General features: G+C 53.7%; 9 protein-coding genes across 9 annotated transcripts; all 9 read right to left on the bottom strand.

Annotated features, from left to right (window-relative positions):
• Positions 1 to 228: 228 nt before the first annotated feature.
• Positions 229 to 1482, bottom strand: J4E88_010433 (uncharacterized protein; the record flags this gene model as incomplete). Its single annotated transcript, XM_049404025.1, has 3 exons — positions 229 to 240; positions 332 to 1245; positions 1317 to 1482. The coding sequence occupies 3 exons, from the start codon at positions 1480 to 1482 to the stop codon at positions 229 to 231; spliced, it is 1092 nt and encodes a 363-aa protein (XP_049250250.1).
• Positions 1483 to 2289: 807 nt separating this feature from the next.
• J4E88_010434 (uncharacterized protein) lies at positions 2290 to 3030 on the bottom strand (the record flags this gene model as incomplete). Its single annotated transcript, XM_049404026.1, has 1 exon — positions 2290 to 3030. One exon carries the CDS (start codon positions 3028 to 3030, stop codon positions 2290 to 2292), a length of 741 nt encoding a protein of 246 aa, XP_049250251.1.
• Positions 3031 to 6127: 3097 nt separating this feature from the next.
• On the bottom strand, positions 6128 to 8657 carry J4E88_010435 (uncharacterized protein; the record flags this gene model as incomplete). Its single annotated transcript, XM_049404027.1, has 5 exons — positions 6128 to 7033; positions 7080 to 7925; positions 7972 to 8220; positions 8270 to 8403; positions 8453 to 8657. The coding sequence occupies 5 exons, from the start codon at positions 8655 to 8657 to the stop codon at positions 6128 to 6130; spliced, it is 2340 nt and encodes a 779-aa protein (XP_049250252.1).
• A 2485-nt stretch (positions 8658 to 11142) lies between these two features.
• Positions 11143 to 13687, bottom strand: J4E88_010436 (uncharacterized protein; the record flags this gene model as incomplete). The annotated part of the gene is made up of 3 exons (XM_049404028.1): positions 11143 to 11561; positions 11661 to 13593; positions 13685 to 13687. 3 exons carry the CDS (start codon positions 13685 to 13687, stop codon positions 11143 to 11145), a joined length of 2355 nt encoding a protein of 784 aa, XP_049250253.1.
• A 1878-nt stretch (positions 13688 to 15565) lies between these two features.
• Positions 15566 to 16680, bottom strand: J4E88_010437 (uncharacterized protein; the record flags this gene model as incomplete). The annotated part of the gene is made up of 3 exons (XM_049404029.1): positions 15566 to 15891; positions 15945 to 16380; positions 16444 to 16680. The coding sequence occupies 3 exons, from the start codon at positions 16678 to 16680 to the stop codon at positions 15566 to 15568; spliced, it is 999 nt and encodes a 332-aa protein (XP_049250254.1).
• Positions 16681 to 18434: 1754 nt separating this feature from the next.
• On the bottom strand, positions 18435 to 19012 carry J4E88_010438 (uncharacterized protein; the record flags this gene model as incomplete). Its single annotated transcript, XM_049404030.1, has 2 exons — positions 18435 to 18800; positions 18989 to 19012. 2 exons carry the CDS (start codon positions 19010 to 19012, stop codon positions 18435 to 18437), a joined length of 390 nt encoding a protein of 129 aa, XP_049250255.1.
• Positions 19013 to 19725: 713 nt separating this feature from the next.
• Positions 19726 to 21004, bottom strand: J4E88_010439 (uncharacterized protein; the record flags this gene model as incomplete). The annotated part of the gene is made up of 2 exons (XM_049404031.1): positions 19726 to 20073; positions 20135 to 21004. 2 exons carry the CDS (start codon positions 21002 to 21004, stop codon positions 19726 to 19728), a joined length of 1218 nt encoding a protein of 405 aa, XP_049250256.1.
• Positions 21005 to 21554: 550 nt separating this feature from the next.
• J4E88_010440 (uncharacterized protein) lies at positions 21555 to 22970 on the bottom strand (the record flags this gene model as incomplete). The annotated part of the gene is made up of 3 exons (XM_049404032.1): positions 21555 to 21625; positions 21675 to 21883; positions 21931 to 22970. 3 exons carry the CDS (start codon positions 22968 to 22970, stop codon positions 21555 to 21557), a joined length of 1320 nt encoding a protein of 439 aa, XP_049250257.1.
• A 386-nt stretch (positions 22971 to 23356) lies between these two features.
• On the bottom strand, positions 23357 to 24295 carry J4E88_010441 (uncharacterized protein; the record flags this gene model as incomplete). The annotated part of the gene is made up of 1 exon (XM_049404033.1): positions 23357 to 24295. The coding sequence occupies one exon, from the start codon at positions 24293 to 24295 to the stop codon at positions 23357 to 23359; it is 939 nt and encodes a 312-aa protein (XP_049250258.1).
• Between the last annotated feature and the right edge of the window lie 259 nt (positions 24296 to 24554).

Consider the following 24554-nt stretch of genomic DNA (forward strand, 5'->3'; position numbering starts at 1 on the left):
CTGGGGTGGAGGTGGATGGGATGAGTTTGACGCGTAGGTGGTCGTCGGTTATGATGGACCCGGATTTAGAGTCTTTTTTTACTATCCATTTTACGTCTTTTCCGGGAGTGGTGGGTTGGGTAGATGATGGTGAGGAGGAGGAGGAGGAGGAGGAGCTTGATGGGAGGTAGAGGTCGGTTGGTGCTTCGCGAACGGAAGAGAGGGCGTGGTCGACGAAGGGGTTTTGCATTAGTCCTGTGCCTGCGGATTGGGGTTAGCGTCGTTCTCGAGTGCGTCTGAATGGAGAGTGGGTGATCTGAGAAGGAAAGAGGAAGGGATACTTACTCCATACACACATGCCCACACCAATCTCGCCCTCCTCTTTCACCTTGAGCGTATACAAATGATAGTCATCCACATCATCCGAAAAGTTCCTTTCGGCAGGCGCCCCCGGCCTCAACTCTTCAACATGGTGACTCGTCTTGATATCGATCCCCTTACGTTTGAACTTCTGCATCGCATACCCCGCGAGTTTCTGGTCGAACATCGGAAGTACCTTCTCCGCGACATCGTAAACAGTAATCTTGTGGTACTGAACGAGTTCCGGGTACAATTTCTTCATATCCTCGTTGATCAGGTCGTGCAACTCCGCGCTGAATTCGATGCCAGTGGGTCCACCGCCCACGACAGCGAAGTTGAGGAGCTGCTTCTTCATTTCGATGGAGGTAGTGGGCAGGGCCGCTCCTTCGAAGCATGCTAAGATACGATTCCGGATCCTGCGCGCATCGCCTACGTCTTTGAGAAAGAAGGCATGTTCTTTTACACCCGGCGTACCGAATGTCTGACTGTAGCACCCCACCGTCACAATCAACTTGTCGTACTCGACATCAAACAGCTTCCCTACTTTCGCTTCCTTCTTCCTCTCCGCCTCCCTCTCTTCCGCCGTCTCCCCAGCATGTCGATCCGTAGTCAGTGCAACACCTTGTTTCGGATCGTCAACCGCCTCTTCAATCGTAATAGTCCTGTTCTTGAAATCGACATCGTCGGCCCATCCCTGGAAGAAGTCGACTTTAGTCCGCCGGCTGCGCACGGGTTCGAGCGCGGTCCGGAATTCCAAGGTGCCGACTGCGGTGGAGGCAAGGAGAGGTGTGAAAGCAAAGTAGGATCGTGGCGATACGACGAGCGTTTGGAATTTGGAGGAGTCGAGACTGCGGGCGACTGTGAAGCCTGCCCAGCCGGATCCTAGGATGACTACGCGCTCGCGGTCTGGGATGGGGTTGTTAGTAGCTGGGGTCTTGTGCTAGAGTAGGTAAGGTTGAGCAAGGAGAACAACGTACTGTCTCTCCTCTTATCCAATTGCTCAATCGTGATCATCCTCTTTTGTTCCAAGCTCTTCCCATACTTTGCGCTTATCAAAGCTCCTGTCCGAGATAGCGATGCCGTGCGCGACCTCATCGTAGGCGCAGACACCAGTTCCCTAACACCACCCGGCAACAGCGACATACGAGTCGGCGACAGCATCTTTCAGTCTTGACAATCAAAGTTACACTCGCAATCCTTGAATATTGAACCAAAGGAGTGTTTATCAAAACTAAAGTTTTATTTATCGACACCCACCCACTCGCCGGGTGCTTGCGGGTCGACCAACGGAAGTCGGCGTTGACGCCATGACGTATGGCTTTTGCAAGCTTGACGCGCCGAATGTTGCCGAGGAAGGTTCCCACATGTGATTGTAGACTAGAGGTTTGAAAGCGCGAAGCTCAAACAACTTGTTCGATCGAACAGAAGGCGACAAAGTGGCAGGTGGTGTGGTCAAGTTGAGTGCAGGGTTGATGGGCGTGGTCAGCACCGACGAAAAGGGCCGTGAGATCGCGTTAGTCCTACGATGCTATCAACATAGTTAAAAACTGTGACCTCGCCAACTAGCATTGTGTACAGTGTTCATAATAGGTTGGTGTAATCAACATTTGATAGACGATGTTGGCATCTTCGGACTGGTGACAAATGTGATGACGGGTGGCACGTAGATGATGAGACCATCTCAAAAGTCACATTGGGGCGGTCATCAACTTCAGAACAAAAGACGCCTTTGACCACGTACAAGATACTTGCATAACACGCCTTCCTTTCAAAAACGACTCTTGTGCTATACATCTCATATTCACATAAGCAGCAAGTAACCTAGTATCCTGGCGAAGCGATACCTGTAATAGCAATACGCATGGGTATCCCATAACCTGCCGATTCCCAACCAGTCCATATACTCCAGAAAAGAAAAACGCTCATAGCAGACCTCTCCCAAAACAACCCTCACTTCTTCCCATTCTCACCCCCCAAATACCCCACCACATCCCCCGCCCTCTCCAACCTTGCCCTCGTCTCCGGCAACCCCTTATTCAACCTCTGCAACCCCATGACTGCTCTCTCCCAATTCCTCTCAACCTCATCTTGTCTCTGCAGCGCCTCCACATCCGCCACATCCCCATCCCCATCTCCATTCCCACCACCAGCAGCATCTTTCTGTAGTGACTCTTGAATGTCCGCCCACACCCTCCCCTCCTCTTCCCACCCCTTCATCCACGTCTCCGCCGCAACTTTCGGCGTCGTCCTTCGTTGCTGACTTATCTTCGCAATGAGCGCATCGCGTTTCGCTACTGTAGCAGATAGTTGACTCCGCAGTTTATCGTCGAAAGGTTCGTATTCCACTGTTTCGACCATGCTCTCGCCTTCTCCTGTACCACCTCCACCACCACCACCTCCCCCTCCGTTTTGGCCAACAACCCCATCCATCTCCTCCCCACTCTCCACAACATCAATCCCATTGATACTAACATTATGCCTTATCCCCTGCAGCACTTTCGCAACAAATATCTCAACGAGGTCCTCAACCGAGCGTCGTAACTCGTCTGGCGCATCGCCGTTCGTAGCGCTGGAGGGCACGGGCGGGAGGTGCAAGTCGAGTTTCTGGCGCGCGGCGGTGCGGATTTGCGATGTGAGGAAGGTGAGGTCCGAGGGGGATTGGAGTTCGATTTTGCGGTGGGAGGTGTCCATTTTGGGGGTTTTGGTGTTTGGGGGGATTGGTGGGCGCGCGTGCGCTGTGGTGGGGGTTTATGGGGCGAGTGCGCTCTTGTAGTTGGATGGACGGTTTGCGCGGAGGTGTTGTTGTGGCTGTTCTGGGTAGTAGCAGTGTGTTGAGTCGTGGAATGCGGGTCGTCGTTGTGGTGAGTTGACTTTGTTATGGTTCTTGTTTGCGAACGCGGAACGTGGACCGCGCGCGTCTTTGTCGGCTTATCAGCCCGCCTTATCGGGGCCGAGGTGTGGGGCTGCTGCGTCCTTGGAAGCTGCACTCGAACAACGCGGTCGATACAGTTGGATACAGGATAATGTATCGTTAAGTGTGATTTGTTTGATTTGAGATATATCCTTATAGATAATCCCTCAACCACATGAGCAGCGAGTAACCGCATCCCGCAACGCCATAACCCATCCAGTCCAGTCTCATGATATACAGCCCTCAATCCGAACGCCCATGATTCCATACCGAACGCCTATCCCAACCCATATAAACATGACTTCCATACCGCGTAATCCATAAAATGCCAAAGCATATGCACATCCATTACCACGCGCCAGTTCTCAGGAGAAACAGAATACCACACAATGTGTAGAGGGCTTTGCAGGATGTAGAGAGCTTTGTACGGTTACAAGGCTCTCTACATCCTGCAAGACCCACTACAGTTTGTGTAGTGCCCCAATCTCCTGAGAACTTGCGCTTGTATCATGCCCACGCATCTCTCCACAGGTACTCCGCACCACCCAGCCAATCCCCTATGACGGGAACATATTCCTAACCTCCTCATCCGTAACAATAATATCCTTCACAGGATCCTGCCGGCGCTCGAGATCATCGAAGTGGTAGTCGACGTAGGAAGGAAGGAACATCTCTGTCGCACACACCGTCATTAGCTCAAATCCATGTAACCATCGTCCAGCGAAGACGGAGGAAGGAAGACATACCCATATTCCAATCAAACCCCTGACTAGCCTTAACACAAGTAATCAGCCTCAGCGCACCCTCCCCCTCCTCTTCCCCCACATTGATAACAGTATGTTCCTGCCGCGAAAACGTCTCGCTCATCAGACTCTGCCTGCGCGCGCCGCTTAGGGAACTGCTCTGAGGGCTACCAGACGACGAGGAAGGCGTGGAGCCAAAGCTAGGGCTACCGCCCGCACTACCATACGAGAAGCGGTTCGACGACGGCGTGAAGTTGTAGTTGTAGTTGTAGGTATTCGGCGTATCCGGCGTCGAAGGCGTGGAAGCCGCGAACGAGGATGAGGAGGAGGAGGAGTGGTGGTGGTGGTGGTGGTGGGAAGAAGACGCAGGGCCCTTGCCCTTACGCTTTGGTATCGCGATGGCGGTGGATGAGGATGACGACATGGTGGGATGGGAGTTGCTGTGTAGATAGATAGATGTAGTGGGTGGTAGGTAGGCAGGTAGGTAATGGAGATAAGGACCAAGGACCAAGAGTACCAGACCAGCAGAACAGCCGTTATGAATCAAACATGCAATTCCCCCAAAGCACCAGAGAACAAGAACAAGAAGTAGGAGAGAGGAAGCACCAACAACGAGGAGTAACAGTCATACCCTCGGACATCCCAACCCCAAGCCGTCCGCGGTATAGCCCGCACCGCCCAGTCCGCGCCCTCATCGCGTCTGCCTGACTCCTCCCTCCAACCCTAACCTCGCAGCTCCACCGCAGACCCCGGACTCTTAGCCGATCGACAAGGCGCGGACGCAAGGTGTGTAGCGCTGTGATTGGCTGGCTGCCTACAATCCGCATTCCGCTCACGCCTCACTGTATCAGCGTGGGGCACGTGTGACAGGCACCCGCTCCGCACCTGGCACCTTGGTGTCTTGCTTGCGTGCTTGCGTCTTGCGTCTTGCGTCTTGCGTGTGCATGAGGCGTCTACGGGTGTGGTGGGAGGTTGCCATCTCGCATGATGCATGCATTAGGTAGGTACCTGTTATCTCCTTCTTATCTATCTTGCCGATATAGTGTCGAGTGTGAAAGCCGACAACATCCGGTGCATTTTCCGCTGGAGAGATTAAGTGCATTCATCATTCTGGCTATCATCGGATTGCACATGCCAGAGCCGCGATTGCGATTGCGAATATGTGGGGGAGAATCAGGTCATTCGGGTACACTGGGCGAGACAGGTGACGTAGCGACAAGGGAGGCGTTATCGCATGTCGGTCCGTACCTGACGTGCGCATCGAAAACAACGCATGCATATCCATGCATCACTGAGCTGTTCATCAAGGTGATAGATAGTCTTGTCAACATCACTGCGCGTACATCACGTACATCACATACACGAAAACCACACATGTAGAAGTATCAAAATGACGAGCTACAAACGCTCAATTCCATTGTAGGGACAAGATAAACCACACAACCAGCCCACATCTGCATCAGTCGGCAACCGCGCAGCTTGCTTCCAAAAAAACACCATCGCATACTCACATACGCGTTTCCTATATATCGTACAAAACCAACTGTGGATATCGCTCGTGTGTTCGCTCGCAAGTAAAACAGGACTCTGATAAAAACTGCCAATCAAAACAGCAGCGAGGTAGGAACTTCGGATGCCTGCCGATGAACTCGTAATTAGTAGCGAGAGACTTTGAAAAGTTCAAAAGAAAAAGCAGATGAACAACAAAAAAGGACTGCATAACCTCCATAATAAACAGAGCGCGCTAGAAGCCAAAAACAAAACAAAACCATCACAGCAGAACAACCACCAAAAAGGAAGTAAACTGCGAAAAACGGAATCAGACATGTTCCACCGTATCCTCAGCAGCAGCCCAAACCAGTCCTTTCACCGGGGGTGGGGGTATCCTCGAAAATATAGGAGATGCGCCCAATATACGCCTGTACTCCGGGCTGATGACTAGATGATTCGTAGAGACGGGTTTTTGTGTTCCGCGTTGTAGTTGGGTAGTAATGAGAAAGGAATCGGGAAAATGAGTGTAGGTAGATTGGTGTCGGGGGCGTCAAACAGCAGGAAAGACGTAGTAATAATCGGGGGTATCGTATCTTTTTCGTGACGGTGTGTACGCAATGTCGCGCGCAGGGAGGAGACGAATCTACCATCCCTTCTTACGTGCAAATCGCTTGTTGAGGAGGACCAGTACCTTGGTCACGTTGAACTGGACATATTCGAGGTCCAGATCTTCTTGGTTGTCCTTTTGCATCTCCAGCAGATCGTCGAGCTTGAGGTCGAGCTCGAGAAGACCGCGATTCCGCCCTTTGTAGTGGAGGGAGATGACAAATGTGCCGGGGAGTGGACTCGTGAAGTTGAAGTAAATGTTGGCTCTCCTATTCTCCGGGACATTGCTCTTCTGAATCACGCCTTCTCGCTCGAGCTGCTGGTGGGTGAATTTGTAGGGTCCGAGGACTTGGTGTTTTTGCTGTTTCCTTGTCTTGCCTTCCGATTGACTGCGGACGTTGTGGAGGTACGACTTGTACGTGTCAAGCTGGCTGACTAGGAAGCCATTGTGGTCGCGAATGGTGCGGAACACTTCCTCGAGCTTCCGTGTCTCTTCAATGACCTTTTCCTTCATGGAGCCCAAGTGCACCAGCTCTTGTTCGACCTCGTCTCGCAGCAATGAGAAGCCGTCTTCCTTGTCAATCACGCCAAGATCCTGCAGTTGGCTGAGCAGCTCCATGCTACGGATACCCTTCTTGACCATGACAGAGTCGTTCTTGGTCGTGGCAGCTGCTTCCGCAATCCTGTCGAGGCGCAATGGCCGTCGCGTGATGGAAGTGTTGGAAGGAAGCGAACGAAGGATCATGACGAAGGTCGACTTGGCTTCCATGAAGAAGATCTCTTCTTGCGTAATGTCGAGCGCTGCGGTCAGATCGTCAAGCGGCGTTTCCCATTTGCTGAATAGCGGGAGGTTGATGGCCCTGTTCTCTTTTCGGGGAAGCTGTGCTGGCGCAGAGCCGAGCTCGTTGAGAATGACGCCTAGATGCGAACTGTCTTCTTTGGCCTGGTGTTGTTAGTAGGATTATGCGCTGAATGTACGGGTTGCTTACCAGTTCAGCAGCATGTCGCTCCAAGAGCGAGTGCGTCGCATACACTTCGTTCAGGGTAATCGAGAGCTCTAGGTCCTTCTTAGACAGAGCAACGTAGTTGTCCATCTCAAGAGTATCGTAAAAGTCCTGTACCTCGCACAGGTCCAACAGGAACTTGTTGATCCGCTCCTTGTTCTGGTGGATGAACGGCTGCAGCTTGACCATGTAGGGCTCCTTGGCATACGATGGCTTGTTTGCGAGATTCTGCAGCATCTTGGCGATATACGTTAATGTCCGCTTGGGGTTCTCTGCTGGCAGCACATCGATGAGCATGTACGATCTTGGGGTGACGATGGCGGGGTTGATGAAGCGCAGGAAGAAGAAGCCTCCGATGAGAGTGCAAATGGTCTGGTCCTGGGCATCAGGGTACTTTCGTCTCGACAGACTTCGAATCTGCTTGCATATCCATCGGATGCCGTACGGCGTCTCCTCGAGGCCTTTGATGATGGTTGTGAGGAAGTTGTTGGCAATCTCCATGAGCATGTTGACTCGCGGTGTGATGATGTTCTGTACCGTCTCGTTCTCGGCAGCCTGCTCTGCGGTAACGCCCTTGGGCAGGTTTGCGGGAAGCGTTCCCTGGATCTCGAGCTCAGTGACCATCTTCTCGTATACCTTGAGCGGGTTAATCTCAAGATCGAGGTCCTTCAGCTCGATGAGCGAGTTGATGCTGTCCTGCAAGACGACCTTGAGGTAGCTCTGGCCGGGTCCTCGGCGGGTGTATGTGGTCATCATGCGCGAGACGGGTGTGTTGGCACGTAGGAGCGAGCTGTAGTCTGGGGTGTTGTCGAATTGATACGTGAGTACAGACTGAGCGAGGTTAGTTGTGATGCGCAAAGCTGGAGGCGCAACCTACCTGGAACATGGTCAAGAGCAAGTGCTCTTCGCGGCTCTCATACTGGTTTCCGTAGATTGTGAACATGACAGTCTGTAGTAGGGCATCGATCTCGGCCATGGAAACGAGTCGACACAGATGGGCAATATGGCGTGGCTCGGATTGGAGGAGGAAGAGCAGGTTGCCGTACTTCTGCGTCTTCTCGTCGTTGGGAAAGAAGCCTTCCTGGAGTTCGAGGCCGTCTCCCAGGTGGTCGGCGACTTCATTCTGCTGCAGGATAGTCAGTACAAGCGCGGGGTGTGTGCAGCGTTGGGCGCACCTCTTCCAATGCCATGCGGTTCTGGATCAGCAGGGCTATTCGCGAGTCGAGATAGCGCACATCCTTCTCCAGGACGAAGTTCTTCTTGGACTGCGACGAGATCTTGGCCTTGAGTTCGCGGAGTATCTTCTGAGCTGCGGAGGTTAGTGTATTGTAGTGTATTATGAGGCAATGGCGGCGTACCTCGGGCCAGGTCATCTTCAATCTCGAGCTCCTTGTCTTTGGCGGACATGGACAGATACAGGGCTGTGACGGAGTAGCGCTTCGACTGGCGCACCGAGCGCGAGCCATCGTGCGACGACATTGTGTTCTGGCGCGAGACGGGGACAAACGACGACGAGGACGACGTCGAGGCGCGCGAGGGGGCATGCAGCATAGAGACGGCCATGGCTGGTCGGGGGTGTCGCGGCGAGAGCGACGGGCAGGGCGGAGACGGAGACTTTGTTTCTTTGTGTGCGCGGTCGCGGTCGGGCGGGTTGGGTCAATCAGCGACGGCGACGGGGATTGCAGCGATTACGACGGGGGAATTGCAGCGGGAGGGCCCGTCCAGCGAGAGGTCGCGGGTGGTGCAGACTGCAGCGCAGGGCCGTGGTGTGCAGGCAGCGTGGGTGTTGGTTGGATTAATTTAGGGGGTGCCTCAGTCACCGGGAGTCGCGACGAGGGCGAGGGGTAGCTCAGACGGTGAGTGGTGGGAGACAATGGGCAGGCTGCGACATTCCAGATGGCGCGACTTCCGACTCTGATGTGATGGCAGGAGCGACCGCGACAGTGGCAGTGACGGTGACAGCAACGGCGGGGGTGGGGGATACTTCGTGCGGGAGGGGAGAGTGAAAGTGACTTGCGTCCACCTAGTACGGTAGAGTAGGAGGAGTATGGTCTGAATGGGTGTTTCAGTGTCTTGCAGAGTGGAGAGGGCCAAGCATGTGGAGGCCGCAGGTGGGACGTCAAACGAGGCAGGGGCAAACGGCCACCCACCAGACTCGCGCGCCAGATAGCAAGGCCATGGAGTCGGCATGGGTGCGAAACCGTCGTCAGCTGCTCGCCTGCCCCTGAACCACCACCTCGACGTGCCTGAAGCAGCAACGTGGTCCGCGCCCAACCGACCAAGCTGGTTCCTGGCTAAGCCCGACTAGCACACGTCAAGCCCGACGCTCTCTACATTGACTTGTAGCCTGCATCTCATCACATGGTCAACATTTGAATATCCCCCGACCTTTAGTCCATCCACCCGCGTGAATAACCCGTGGTCTTGTGCAGCTACCGGAGGCCTTCGCTGCCGACAGCTTAGCAACGCCAGGCAACGCCGTGGCGGCGGGCTGCACGAGATGTGGAGGTGGCCAAAGCACTAACCTGCCTTACTGCCCGCACAAGTGTACTAGGAAAATTGCCCAGCCCAGCATGCAGTCCGCCCGTCGTCGATGGACAAGGGCATGCCATCGCAAAGTCCGACCCGCCGCCATCGACTCGCTCAATCGCATCCTACAAGACATGATTACTCTGCATAGATACTGACCCGTACTGTACATACAACATTGTCCTCCGCGTCGATCAACCCATCACCATCTCATCTCGGTCCGATGATCTCTACCATTTGTCCGCCCGCTCTGCAAAATAGTTTCGAAACATACGTGGCGCACATTCGCTGCACAACGACGACTATCGCAATGTAATGCTCCAACATCGCTGATAGCCATGTCGTCCTAGCGCCGACGGTGATGATCAAATACCGCCATACCAATACAATGCGCCACAAGACTTTTGATCGCCGCGGAACAACTGCCCAAACCGTACTTGCACTTGCCTTGCACAGTGGTCTATAAATGACTCCGTCACATTCCCGCCGCCGTCCATCACCTGCAGCATTCTCATCACGCCATTGCCCCGCTCCGCGTCGCTTCCTTCAGAACTGGAGATTGAACTGATCCTGCGAGTCCTTGCGACTCATGTCACATGCTTTGGATAGAGTACTTTGGTAGCCGCTACTGGCTGGCGGGAGACAGCATATCCGGGCCTCGTTTACCGTTTACAGTTTACAGTTTACCATTAGATGACCACAAAGCAAAAAGACCCGAAGAAAATATTGGGGCCCAGGTAGAGCGCCAATGGAGCCGAACTCCAATATCTCTAGTGAGCTGCGTTGCATGCACACCTCACACCCTCTTTCCCATGACTATGCGCCGCGCCGTGCCGGACAATAGAGTGAACGCCTGCGAACCATATAGTACAGCACTTTACACGCATCCATCTCGTACAGTACGCGACGCCAGAAGAAGACCATGAAAAGAAAAAAACTGCAGTAATAACGCGAAAAAACGGGAAACCGAGAAACCGAAGACTCCACACTTTGCATGCCCATCTCCTCGGTCAGACTCGCTGTGCGGGAAGCATACGGTACCTGGACACCTTGACGCGCCTTGCGCTGCTGCTCCGGCCTGCAAATAGGCCCGTGCGCCCGCGAAAACCATGGGCGATCATGGCGCCGTGGCCGCCAAACTCCTCCACCTCGCATGCACGCGCGCCTGCATGTGCCCTGCGAGTCAAGCGACCTTTTCAGCCCGCCCGTCAGCGCACCACGGCTGCGAGGAGCACATTCACCCCGAAATAGCTGCTTGCGTTAGCCTCGTCATCTCTCACCAACTGCAGGCAACCACCCGCGCGCGCGCCTCAGGAACCGGCCAAGGCACCGGATAATGCGTGGGTAAAAAGACGTTTCTGACATGTTTCCGTCCGAAAGCATGTCCTGGAAATTTCCGAACGGGGTGAGAGTTTCTTCGCCCCACGCGCCCGTCTTGCCCGTTTGAGGATGTAGACGTCACGGTGCAGACGTCTCGATATTGCCATCGCGGGCGGGAATTTGAGAAGAGAGAGAGGACTTACACTGAAGCTGCCGCAGCCCACTCACGCGTAGACAGCATATTCCTGAGCTGAGGGGTCGACGTGACCATCTTTAGCTCCGCACCAACGATAAGCACGATAACGAGGAGCCGTCCGAGCAAGCTGGGGACTATCGCAAACGCCATGAGGGGTAGTACCAGGGTTAGTGGAAACCATATTGCTGACTGATCTTGGCCGGCAGCCGGAGCTGCCGTGCTGGGAGGAGAAGAAGAAGATGAGGAGGAAGAAGGAACTTTCCGCGGAAGAGTCACTAGGTCGGCGTCTTCCTCGAGAAATTGGGATTCCTCCTCATTAATCGGGTCATGCTCATCCATCCACTCGCGATAGGCTGTGATATCCTCCGCAGACGCGGGATCGAGACTTTTAGAGAGCTTGCTAAACGAAGATAAAGCCTTGTCTGTACCGAGTCAGCGGAACACTCTTGATCGGTAGCAGCGACGATCCCCATGTTGACATGGCGTTCCTACTCGTTGCATCCGGCTTAGCCACAACTTACTGTATTGCTCTAGCTTCTGGTAAATGCGCCCCAGGAGTTCGGTCCTCTTGAAGTGCATTTCACTTCCGTAGCGTGCATCACCCCGCCGCGACGCAGGGTACGCGTACCCTGACGCATCTCGAGGCGACATCTGGGCTATGCATTCGTCTAGGTGACGCAGCTCTTCTTCGAGTTCGCATGTTTCGTCTTGGAGGTGCAGCAAGACGCGGTGGTTTAGATGCTCAAACTTTCGGTACATGGGCACGAGATTCTTCCGGCCGTTAGAGCTGGGCGGAGACGATCCGCTAAGCTCGTTGGCGAGGAGTTCATATCCCACCACCGTTGGTCGGGTCTGGTTGGGCAGTGGCGCGTGCTGTTGATAGAGTGGCGGCTGCCCTGGATGTGGGGTGAAAGGTGGCGGCACGTGCTGGAGCTGGCCGTCAGGTGGCCGTATCGATAGTGGATGCGCATGCACTGCTTCCGGGGACTGGTGAGGCGCATATCCTATGGCTAGCGGAGCTGGGAAGCAAGGCATAGGTGCCCATGCTGGTGGGGAACTGATCGCCGCCGGCACTGGAGCTGGAGATGCACCAGAATAGCCTTGTTGGTTGTACATCGGCATGGGAGGGTAGCCGTAGGGGTGTTGCTCTGCCCCATATTGGTAGTCTCCGTACGGCTGTGGCCTTTGGAAGATGTGGCTAGCAAGTTCGCGTTCCTGCTGCTTGAGACGTCTGGCGTGCGGATCACTCTGATGAGACGTCGTCGACGGAGCTCGAGGAGGGGTCGTTACTGCCGGCTGTTTGTTGGGCATCTGGTTTCCTTGATTAACTTCCTCATCGCTCTCCGGCCCACTTTCACTCTCCTCTTCACTGCCCTCTTCTTGGTTGGCTTCGACGTCATCTCCAGGGCCATGCACAAAGCTACTGGCGTATAACGGCTTCTTGAAAGAACGATATTCCTGGTTGGGTTGGTGTGATGATGTCTGGAGGGACCGCCGCGTGGAGGCTGGCGAGGTCATGGCGGAGTCTGGATGCTGTGAGTCTGCTGCCACAGATGATCGTCCATCGTCATGCTGAGTGTCACCTGACGAGGAAGACGATGACGAGGCAATAGTCGACGGAGGCATAGCCTGAAGGTCCGTAGGCGTAGGACTTCCAGGCGTGTCTTCAGATTGTAGAAACTGAAACACTCCCGCTTGGGTGGCATCCATGTTGCTGAATGTGATGCTTTGCATCGCCGGGGGTGCGGGCGGACTGTGGCTTTCTTCAGACTCTTGGTACTCGGCGACTTGGCTATAACCGCCGTACGGTCTCTGCATTACTGTAGAGTTACTGCCACCCGACGCATCTGACTGTTGCGTCACACTCGAGACCAGAGAGGGATCAGACATGTTGGCCATATTCCCCGCATGCCGTTGCAGAGAGCTGTGTTTACCACGCGCGTGCGAGCGTTTCGCGGCGTCGTCGCCTGTATGCCTGCGGCGCAGAACCCGCGGATCAACCGGAGCACCAACGGCAGAGCTGCCTCGTCGTCTTGAGCGTGTGCTGACCTTGCTCTTGCTTTCTCTTATCTGACCGAGCCGGGGCATGTAGCCGACGTTACTGCCCTCCTCATCCAACTCTTCCTGTTTGGCCTGTGAACTCGATCCAGTAATGTCGGTATGATGTGAGTCGCGTCTTAGCAGCTTCTTCAGAGTGTTGCGAGGCTGTTTAGATCTCTGCTCGCTCTCGTCATGGTCGTCGCCGCGTGGCGGTGAGGCCGAAGGTGGAGTACCCTTGGTGCCCGAACTGGTGCGTGATGGACGACGTCTAGTGTGTGGTGCGCTAGTAGCTGAAGTCGTGCCTATGTCATGGAGGCCGTCGTAGTGGTATTTCGGGTTGCCTGTGCGTGGACTGCGCTGTCGAGGAGGTGAACCAGCGCCCTCAAAGGCTGCTGCTGCTGCTGTATGATCCGACTAGGTATCGGAAGTATCTACGTCAGTTTCCAAAAGCAATACGGTAGTTCAGGGCAGAGAGGCAAAGAGCGTGTTTATATTGTCTACCCACCATGCTACGTATTGTTTACAGGGTCCAGCTATGTAAGCAGAGCGGTGGCGCTTGCGTCAATAAGATCTGGTACTGGGGGGTGTGCGATGGCGCGGTGCGGGGGAGTGTGTGGTGATGGGTGTGCGGGAAAAGGATGAATATAGACAGCCCGTGACGTTTTCGTGCGGATTCCTTGCATGCTGAAGCGATTACAAGCACACGTTGTACGACTCTAGAGGCTGAGCGGCACAAGGCTCGCAAAGCGTGTGGATGTCGTGGTACGCCTCAAGGCCTGCTGAATCTGTACCCTGGTGTGCGCCATAATCACGGGCGATGCGGGTATAGTTTGGAATGGGGAAGACAAAGAGAACGCATGTTGAACTGGAAGAAGCAACGACACACGAGGAATATTGTGCAGCCAGTCAGTCACCGCCTTGCGCATGCATGCGCAGTTAACGTTGGCAGAGCTGACCGGGTGTGCACCGGAAGTGCCGCGCGTGTACCCAATGATGTCCCGTTGAGCCCGTCAAGCGATCGTATACCCCACTATGTGGGCCCCCATCACCGCGTGCCCTCTCTTCCTCCACGCTTCCACAGTCTGTCTAATCCGTCGACCCGCATCGTGATGATGCATTTGCATGCCAAACTCTGTCCAGTGGTGAAGCATCTCGCTATTGTTTCGTGGGCGGTTCGTTAAAAAGCCCATGGTCCTCCGCTGCTCGGTCACTGCCACGTCAACGAGCTACTGCAACCCCGAACCAGGATTGTCGAGGTGAGCAACGTGCAGTTCTGCTATCTGGTTCACTCCACTTGCTCGCTCTCGCGTTTCGTATCTTGACTCTTCCCCGTGCTGGGTATCCTGGCAAAGATCAGGCTTGAGATTCTAGAAGTCAGGCTTACTCCACGCCAAGTTTCAACTTGTCAAGGCGAGTAGATTCGGAGACCGACGAACTCATGCATGACGTCTTTGGCGTTTCGACGGTATGTCGATTTTACGACAACAAAAATAGCTATGGGTCGAAGATTTGTCTAGTACTTTTGATGCACGTTGTGTGTGAATCGATGCGCAGCTGCTGATGGCAGTCCACGATGGAGCGAGAGATGACTCCCAAGGACAGAAATACCACGCCCATGTCCAACTCTTCCAGTGGATGTTTGATGCCGGTGCCCAAATCTTTCCTCTCCGACTCTTGTCGTTTGGGGGCTATAGATAAGATATTGAGTTGAGCAAGGAAACAGTGATAAAAGTATCTTTACCGCTCACGTCTTCGACATGCCAAACATGCCTTTGGCCACACACAACACTCGGCTCTCCTCCATACCCATCTCGTCGAATATGCTGACCCAAGCCCAGCTCATACGATGGCTGATGTTGAAACGAACCCCGCGATTTTTGACTGCCTGACAGGAGCTGAACTTACGATAAAGTTCCGTAGTAACATCATCCACCATAGTGCTGTACGCAAGCATTGTAGCCAAGAACAGGCGTAACGTCGACGCCACGAAAATGGAACGCGTATCCCGTTGATCTTGATCGACAAATCTTATTCTGAGAAGTTTCACTCATGCATCTATAGTATCGGACTTATTGCTATGCTAATTATACAGTAGAACAACCGTAAGACTGAACACTTCTGAAAGCAAGTAAAAGAGTGGCTGACTATAGAGTGTGATGTGCGCTAACGGCTGAATGAGAAGTTAGTATCCTAAGGAAGGTGGGTGTGGCATATAGGAGACGAGCGGGTGATTGATACCGGGTACGAGAGAATAACTGTGACACTCCCGTTCACCTAGCCGTCCCAAATAGCAACACAGAGATACATCTCCTTTGGCTTTTCGAACTGAATCAAACTAATAGATTCTGGGTATCTCACATTTCTACGTCTACATCGTCTACAAGCCTCACGACTCCTCGCTCACACTCCGGCTCACTTCCCTCGCAACAAAAGCATCAGGGTCGACCGGAATTGCCTTCAGGTCCACCTTGTGTGCATCTGCCCAAGCCCTTACCCTGGCTTTATTGATGACAGCGTCAGCACCTCCTTTCTTCTTCTGCTCCAACACGTCCATAGCCTGTAACGTCGCTATGATATCCTCGGGCACAATGTACGTCTTCTCGCGCAGGTCTTGCACTGTAAGTGTTTTCTTAGAAGGGCAAGCCAGGATCGCCCGAGCGAGCGTTTGCGACCAGTAATGTATGTATGCGATGCGACCGAGATCCGACAGCGCTGTAATAGCAGTGTTAGCAGAGGTACAACAGCTTGATACAACGTCGACCTACGTTTCTCGGGCCCACCCAGCCTCTCTTCCCGTCTACTCATCTCATAGCTCGCGCCCATGAGTATCTGCCCCAGTCCTTGTTTCTGCCACGGCGGAAACACCAGGATGCATGCGAGATTGTTGTTGTCCCAGCTCATCTTCTCTTTGCTGAAGAAGCCCACGACCTGCCCCTGCGCACCGACTCCACTTGCCTCTGCATCGTCGCCGAAACTGGTATTCGGTATCTCCGGTGTGGGGTTGTGCGCGACCAGGAGGTAGTATAGGAATGTTGTAACGTCGTAGAAGACGGATTTGGTATCGAGGAAGAGCTTGGCGAAGAGAGATAGATTTTGTGCGTAGAGTTTGTGCTTCTCGCCGTCGATTTCATATAGTGAGTAGTTATCTTTCGTGTAGACGTTGACGCCCGGTGGGGGTGTATTGCGCAGAGGACATGCTTTCTACCACTGATCAGCTTCCTAATCCAACCCTCACACCCGGTGCATATCCGTCCGAAAGCTTACCAGATGTCCAATAAACCCCACCAATTCTTTGCTATACTTGAAGCACCATTGGCACACATACAGCCGCTCTACGCGTCGGCCTACAAGCTCCTCCGGGTAGAAAGACGGGTACCAGGGCTGGATGAGCAGCGAGCCGAAGACGACTTCGAGGACGTTGGGCCCCGAGGGAGGTTTCTGCGATGGCTTCAAGGCAGGCGTGGAGGGCGTCGAGGTCATGGAGGCTACATCAGGGGCCATTGGGCTGGCACGGTGACGACGCGTCGAGGGGCCGCCGGCACATGCGTGTGGGGAAGGGAAGAGCTTGGGCCGGGTTGTTAGTTTCGGGTTAGCGCGACGCGAGGGCACGTGGGTGATGGGGATCTGCCGTGAACACAATGTTGGTTGGAACTGACCCGTTCGCCATCACACCTACAACCTTCAAAACCGACCCAAGTCCGACAGGTGCCACCGCGATCTTCTCTGAAATGGTTAGTATCACCATCATGATGAGCGAGTTATAACGGCATTTCCATCGTGCCCGTTCATTAGTCCGGGACCACCAAAGACGAGCGTAATCAAGTCATCACTCAAGCATCTCAACAGTGGAAGCACAAATTTGGCGGGTTCTCTGCGACTTTGACATGCATAAAGTATTTTCAAATTAGGTGCTCAATCATCTCCCCAACTCCGCTTTACTTCACTCTCACGAAAGCCTATTCCCCACCCTCCGGCTTCTAACACCTCTCATATCCAGTCCGTTCCAACATAGTCTTTGAAAGCCATGAACGCCATGGCTTCGTTCATATTCAATCTCCGTCTCTGTACTGCAACGACCTTTCTTAGGATGCTCACGACCTAGGACCTCTTCGTAGCCTCGAAACGGCAGTGTATGTTCGTTGCTGATAACGCCTGGCTTCAGCCAATTCAACCCAGCAAGAGGTCTTTGACGTCTGTCCCGTGTTGCGCTCCTCGTCTGAAGATCGTCAGTACCCATTACACACCTCAACCTCGTCGTGTTGCTCACCCGCTTCTACACACGTACGTTTCCCAGATCTCTGATGCCTTAATACACCCTCTCTCATGTAGTACCGAAATGCGATCCCGGCTACTGCGAGTAGTACGGTGAGGAATACGCTCAGGAGAGTGAATATGGCTTCCTTCGACCACCCGGTTGTGGTAGCGTGTACGCCTTGCGATACGGTATCTATCGAGTCTTATAAACACATCGCCGTATATTGGGGGATGAGAGTATGTTACTGTTGATTCCCATCATTGGGTTTGGTACTCCACAGTCGTTTTCAAGCTCCGAAACAATATCAAGTACTGTTTTACGATAGAAGCTCGCTGGGCTGACAGGTTTGCGAAGATGGAAGGCTCTGTTGCTGTCTTCCGAGATCAATTCATACACCAGCTTAATCCACCCTTATATTCCTGCCTACGCTAACTCAGCCTACCATTCTGTGCAACAATGTTCTATATGCGTAGTTTTGCAAGGATGACTGATGACCAAACAACATCATTGGTCGAGCTGGGTTGTCTGCGGCTCCATTGGCTGCACGCGTCAAGCGCTGCAGCTACCAGGGTCAATGCTCATCCGATCTTGGGTTAGGGTGGACGGGTGGTGTATCCGGCACAACGGTTCAGCCAATTTGTCTAGGGTTATGTTTGAGAGTGCGATCACGCGTTTGTTGACTGCTTGAACGGACGCCGAATACGCTTGACGCCCCAAGACTTCCCAAGAAAATTCCTGACATGATGTCAGGAATCTTCTAGCACCACAGCATGGGTCGATCTTCGTGGTGACTTAGATACAATAAACGTCGAGCTAAATGAGTAAAAGTTCAAGCTGGCTACCGAGCCACAAGAATAGCGGCAAGCGATCCAACATCGGCAGCAGCATGAAGCTCAGATTCGCAATGTACTATGGCAAGTACAGATTCCAAGTTCGAATAATCTTCGTATTCGATTCCTTAGGTATCCACTTCCGCCTCTTCTCCATCCCCATCCCCAGCCTACGAAGTACAGCTCTGCCTCCACCAAATCCCCGCAATACTAACATCCAAATTACACTGCTCCCCCGGAGGCACAATCCAGCACTGCAACGCATCATTCTGTGCCGGACTCTTAATCTTCACAACCACATCACACCTCAGATGGTTCACCATGCCCGCAAACGTGTCAGGCCCGTACCGACCGTCTTTGAAAGCGACCGTGAATTGCGCTTGGTTGTGCTCCGGGTCGTTGTGCCCGTTGGATTGCACGGCGATGTCGGGGCCGTTGGGGGCGGAGCAGCGGGAGGTTTGGTAACAGGCGAGGGTGGTTGTGGTGAAGGTGAGGAGGGTGAGAGTGAGGGGGAGGATTTTGAAGCGCATTTTGGGCTGGGTGAGGGTTAGTGGTGCGAGGAGGGAGGAGGGAGGAGGTGGGGCGTTGTTACCTTGTGGTTTTGGTTGAGAGGAAAGGCAAGTGTTGCGATTTTGCGGAGCGTAAGACGTTGTGATGTTGGTGTAAGAAGATGCTGGATCTGTTCGATGAGTTGAAAGAGATAGTCAAGTTAAGACTTATATACATAATGCTTGTGCTCGGTAAGCATACAAATCTGTATATAGATTGTACTAAGCGAGCAAAGCTTGCAGTGCAAAGTTTATTGATGACTTTACACATTCGTGTACGTTCGCCTCACCGGACGAACACAATTCTCCGCGACAGTGCACGATTGATCATCCGCCAATAGGCTTAACGAGAAGGAAAGTACGGTCTCATTTCGAGAGCTTATGTTGTACCTCACAAGGAGAAGAGGTGTAAGCATACCCGTGCCAGTCCGTACTAAGAACGAACTAGAATCCGGGGACATCTCCGGTCTTACACCCGGTGAAGCCGCTCCAACTCTACAAACGTTTGACTACCATGCCAACGCATACGGGAATGTGGGTTCATGTGGGTTCAAGTCCGACCGCTTTCCGGCATGTTTTGCGATGGTGAAAGTATATTGCGCACGGGGTAGAAGACGAGGTAGAGACTCGGGGTATGTCAATGTATACTATTTTATTAGCGTGAGCAACGGCGTGTACTTGTGTAAGCTCTGGTCTGACCGCCGCAAGGTTGTATTACACCGCTATGTCATGAAGGCGGACTACAGAGCCGAATGTCACTCCAGACAAAGTGTAGCAAGGCTTTTGCATCGAGCCGCTCCAATCGAGTATCTCCTGCAAGACCACTCGCCTCAGCTGCTTCGTAAGTCAATACTACTACACGCCATCAGCCGAATACCTCCACCACCATCCACCCCCCTTCTCCACCACCACCCTACCTAGGCGTAGCAGGCGGCGTCACAATCCCACCTCCGCCTCCACCCCCAAACACACCACCAACCAACCCACCACCCTCACCCCTCTCACACAGCGCCACATGAAAAGCCCTCAGCACATGCCTATTCTCCGAGAACTCCTCCCAAGCACTCTCATCCTCCAGTATAGCCGGCATGCGCAACCCCACACACTCGATGATAGCCCTGCGCAGTCCGCGGTCGTTCTCAGGACACTGCTCGTGGTAGATGCATGTAGCGAGGTCGACGATCATGAGGGGGTCGGTGATGAAGGGGAGGCGGTCGATGATGGCTTCGGCGGCGCGGCGCTTGATGGGGTTGAGGTTGTACTGTGTGAGTGGTTAGTTTGAAGACGAAGGATAGTGGAGGGGAGAGGGGAAGAGCAGTCACCTTATCCGCAGCAATGAACAGATCCAAAAGCTGATTCATCATAAGCTCCTTCTCAATCTCCATTCTCAGCGCGAAATTCGTGAAGATGGAACCAGTAGTCGGGTTGTAAACACCGTACATCTCATCCAGAAGCGTGGATACGACTTGAGCCGATTCTGGGAGTTCGATGGATTGTTTTGCGGTCTCTGAGAAGCCGCCGCTGCATACGGCTCTGAAGTAGTATGACTCTTTGCATACTTTCACGCGATGGACGGCGAAATGACTGCCACCTGCGAAAACGGTGAAGTCTGACCATTCGCCTGTTTTACGGAGGCGAGGCCACTCGGAAGAGTCGGCGGGAACGGCCATCCAAGGTTGTGGAGCGCGGCTCGTGAAACCTTGTTGTTCCATGTCGAAGTCGGGCTTGACGAATGCGACTTTCCTACCGCCATTTTCAGTCTTAGACACGATATCGAATGTGGGACGGTGCGCATACTGTGGCACTTCGTAGCTGTAGAAGAAATGATTCCCAGCTGCCGTCGCAATATCCTCCAGCACATCTAGGAAACTACGAGCTTGGTCCGGTGACGCAAACTCAAGATCAACTTGAAGGTGTTGGAAGAGGATTGACACTTTCTTGCTCTTGTCTCGCCAGGCTGCTGCACGTGCGGTTTTAGCTTGGAAATAGATTGGCTCGTTGGTTTCGGGGAAGCGGAGGACGAATGCGATGCTAGCAGATGTGTATGCGACGAAGCCAAACTCAGCGTTGGCGCGATCGAGGAACAGGCTTGTAGGGCCAGTGGTTTTCTGCTCCTTGCCAATGGTGAACGACCGGAGCATCCAGAAAACTGACCTGGAGTCTTCGGTGGGGGGTTTGGGGAAGGCAGGCATGGTGATGCGGAATGTTGGAGGTTGTGGGAGAGACGCGGCGATATATGGAATAAAGGGTCGTTGGGGTAAGGAAGGTGTTAGTGAGGTACAAGATCGATAAAGAGAGTCAAGTTTGGCGCGAATTGTTTCCAGTAGCAGCTTCGTGGTGATGAGGATAGCGGTATTGTTAGCGGTGAGCAGTGAGCGATGAGCGGAGATTGTCGCGATGGCATCACAAACAGGAGCGTACGGGTCTGCCCAATCGGCTTACTCGATTGAGCCACTATTCGTTAGTTCAGCGTGATGATGAGAGATGAAGAGTTGTATATCAATTGCGGCCATTGGGAGGCGCAGGATGAAATCGATTATTATATTGCGACTCGGTGCTATCAAAGCCGTGGGCAAAGCCAGACCCTACAATCAGTTCCTTTGATCATTTGAATCCGACACTCCGTGCCAGAGGCTATGCCGTGATATGTATCGCGCCCTTTAACGCCGATGGCCCAGATGTTGTACAGTAAATTCGGGAGAAGATCGTTGATATCGCATAACGCCGAGCTTGAGAAAGAGCTCACCAGGTTGTCGCGACCTGCGGGTATTCCTTCTTGCTGATCTTCAGGTCGTCATAGACAGAGTCGTCACCTAAGACTTGATTAGTACACATCACACTTGCCATCAACTAAAAACGTACCGTGAAGATGCTCGACGCGCAGCTCGTCCTCATGTTCAAGCTTCTCAATTTCCTCTTGTGGAGTTTCTTTGTCATGCTTCTGGTCCTTGGTAGTAGGCTCGACGCCGCTCTCCATCTTCTCGCCGATGAGCAGGATCTGGCAATACTCATAGTCGAGGTACTTCGGCTTGACTTCGACCCAAGCCAGTCCGCGGAACTCTTCGATGAACCTGGTAATGGTCAGTCATGAACAGGCAAATACATCGAGATCACTTACTCTTTGGGAAAGTCGGGCTTCTGAGGAAGCTGGGCGGAAGCCGGTCCGCTGCGCTCAGGGTTCTTGACGCTCATGACGAAGCTGCCCTGGTCTTTGATACCCAGATCTTCCTGAACCTCTCCAAGCTCGGAAGGTATGGTGGTAGAGTATACCAGATGGCACGTCCGGTCTTCAGTACGCGTAATTGCATATACGCCCTCCGCTACAGGCGCCACAGGCTCAGTGCGTCGGCTGCCTTGTGTCTTCGTCTCGTACTCGTCCGCGCCAAAGAAGCTCTCCTTCAGCTCTTTGATGGAAGTGTTCGCCTTTTCGACAAATGCCATGAATTTATCGTTATGCGACTTGGGGAAGACTTTCTTGGGCAGCGCAAACAGTCGGATGTTGTTGTCGTCGGCAAGAGCGCCGTCGCCAAGCTTGGCTCCGGATGGCATAGGTCGGAGGACGAAGAAGGTGCGTTGAAGGTCGCCGACGCTTTCGGATTCCTCGACGCCGACGCGGTTGCGGGTGAAGAAGTAGATGACGCCCTTCTCGAGGATGTTGGATGGCATTTGCTTTGCCCGCTGGGAGGACTCCTCGATTGCGCCTTCACCGTTTGTACCAGTCTCCTTTGTCGCGTTATCCGCTTTGTCTTCGCTCTTCTCTTCCTGTGTAGTCTCTTCGGCCTTGGGGGCGGCGTCGGTGTTTTGTTCCGCCTGGTCGTCGGTAGTCTCCATATCGGTTGATGCAGGCTTGTCATCATCGCCATTGGCCAATGCCGTCGCATCGCTCGCATCGACGAGGTCTTCCGCGGCCTTCTTCTCGGCTTCCTCTACATCTTTGGAGTCTTGACCCTCATCCGAGGCGTCCTTCATCTCGCTGTCAGACTCCTTGCTGGTGTCCATTGTCTCCTCGATAGTAGCTTGCTTCTTGGACGCCTTGCGATCGCGCTTGGGAGACGGCTCGACTTCGGGCTTGCGTTTGGTGCCGGCTGCGACATCGTTACCCTTTGCTGGGCTGGAGCCACCGTCGTTGCTGCGTGCAGAGGAGCGTGTTCCTGCCATTGTGGATGCAGTGAGATCAATTGAGTGAATTGGTGTAGATTATTGAAGATATGAGTGAAAGGATGAGAGAAGGATGGGAGACAAAGCAAAGGAGTAATGAAGGGGGCGGATGTTTGCGCGCGCTGGTGGTTTGTGGCAGGCGCGTCGCGTGAAATGGTGACGTCAATGGCAGTCATTAGCACATCGACGCGTCAGGAAGGCACGTGCAGCATTGGACCATCAGACGGAAGCCGCGAGCGGTCATGAGCGAGGAGTTGAGAGCGCGTGAGATAGCGTCGCGCATTCACGCGCTTGATGTAGCAAACCTATCGAAGCTGATATACAACGCCTTCGTATCGTACATCCTCTCATCGAGCGCACCCCGGTCCACGTAGACGAAGCCACAACTAGGTTTGCTTATCCTTGGTCTTCAGAAAGGCGTGAATACCATCGGCGATGCCCTCCGGACTTGGCTTCTCTGCGCATACATCAGGAGTAAAGCCAAACTCCTGCTTCAAAAAATCGCGCGTGGTCGGACCGATGGTGCATATCAGGATATCTCTCTGATCAGCAGTAGCCTTGACTCTCCCAGTCTCCATATCCAGAAGACCCAGGCTCTCGAGCATGGCCTGACATCCACTTGGAGAGAATACAACGACCCACTGCCGTCTCGAGCCCTGATCCGCGTTTTTCCGCCAGATGGTCGAGAAATCCTCCTTGAAAGACTGCATCTCTCCAGTCTCGTATATAACCAACTCATCTACTCTTGCCCTCTCTTTTGGATCCAGCTCTTCTGACTGCAGGGTCTTTGGTATTATATCCCTCCTCTTATCACCGACCATGAACAGTACGGGTGGATTCGCAACACCTGGATAAAGGGCGTTGTAATGCTTCAAGATAAAGCCAGCGAGAGCTTCGCCGTTGCCGGTTTCTTCTCCCAGGATTGGACACTTGAGACCCAGTGATCGCAGTCCGCGAGCTGTAGCTGGGCCTACTACGTACAGCGGCAGGCTCTCTGGCAGCAGGTCGTCGATGTCGAGGGCGCCTTCTCTGCGGATATCCTCGACAACCTCGCTGAAGGCTTCGACTGCACGCTGCGAGGTGAAAATCAGCGCACCATATGTCGCGAGACCCTGCTGCGCTTGTGGCACGAAGCCGCGATTGGTGACATGTTGGCGCACCTCACGCAGGGCATCTCGCTTGAACCTGTGCTCCAGGACGGGCACGAAGACGGGCGCATAGCTGCCGTTGTCGAGTTCAAGGAACAGCTCTTCGTACGTGTCTTTGGGCACTGACTTGGTCTTGAGCAGCAGAATGGGGATGCTGCCCCGCGATTGTTCCGCCATAGCCGTGGTTTGGTGTGTGCGTGGTCGAGGCCCCGAGTGAAGGGTCAAGACTGCGGGCGGCACACTAGGCCGCCCGCTAAACATCGGGAAAAGTTGCCAGCATCCGTGGTTCACTCGAGACCCTCGAATTTAATAGTTGTCCTCCCACCGCCTGCACGCCTCGCCTGCACATTCACGACCCGGCGGTCTACCCAGCTCTCGCAGACCCCTCTCCCCCGCTGCAACGCCCAGTCAGCCCTCAACCCAATTGACTGCACAG

Source organism: Alternaria novae-zelandiae, assembly GCF_023758075.1.
Source record: "Alternaria novae-zelandiae strain BMP 2774 chromosome Unknown scaffold_33, whole genome shotgun sequence".
In the NCBI taxonomy this organism is placed as follows: Eukaryota; Fungi; Ascomycota; class Dothideomycetes; order Pleosporales; family Pleosporaceae; genus Alternaria; species Alternaria novae-zelandiae.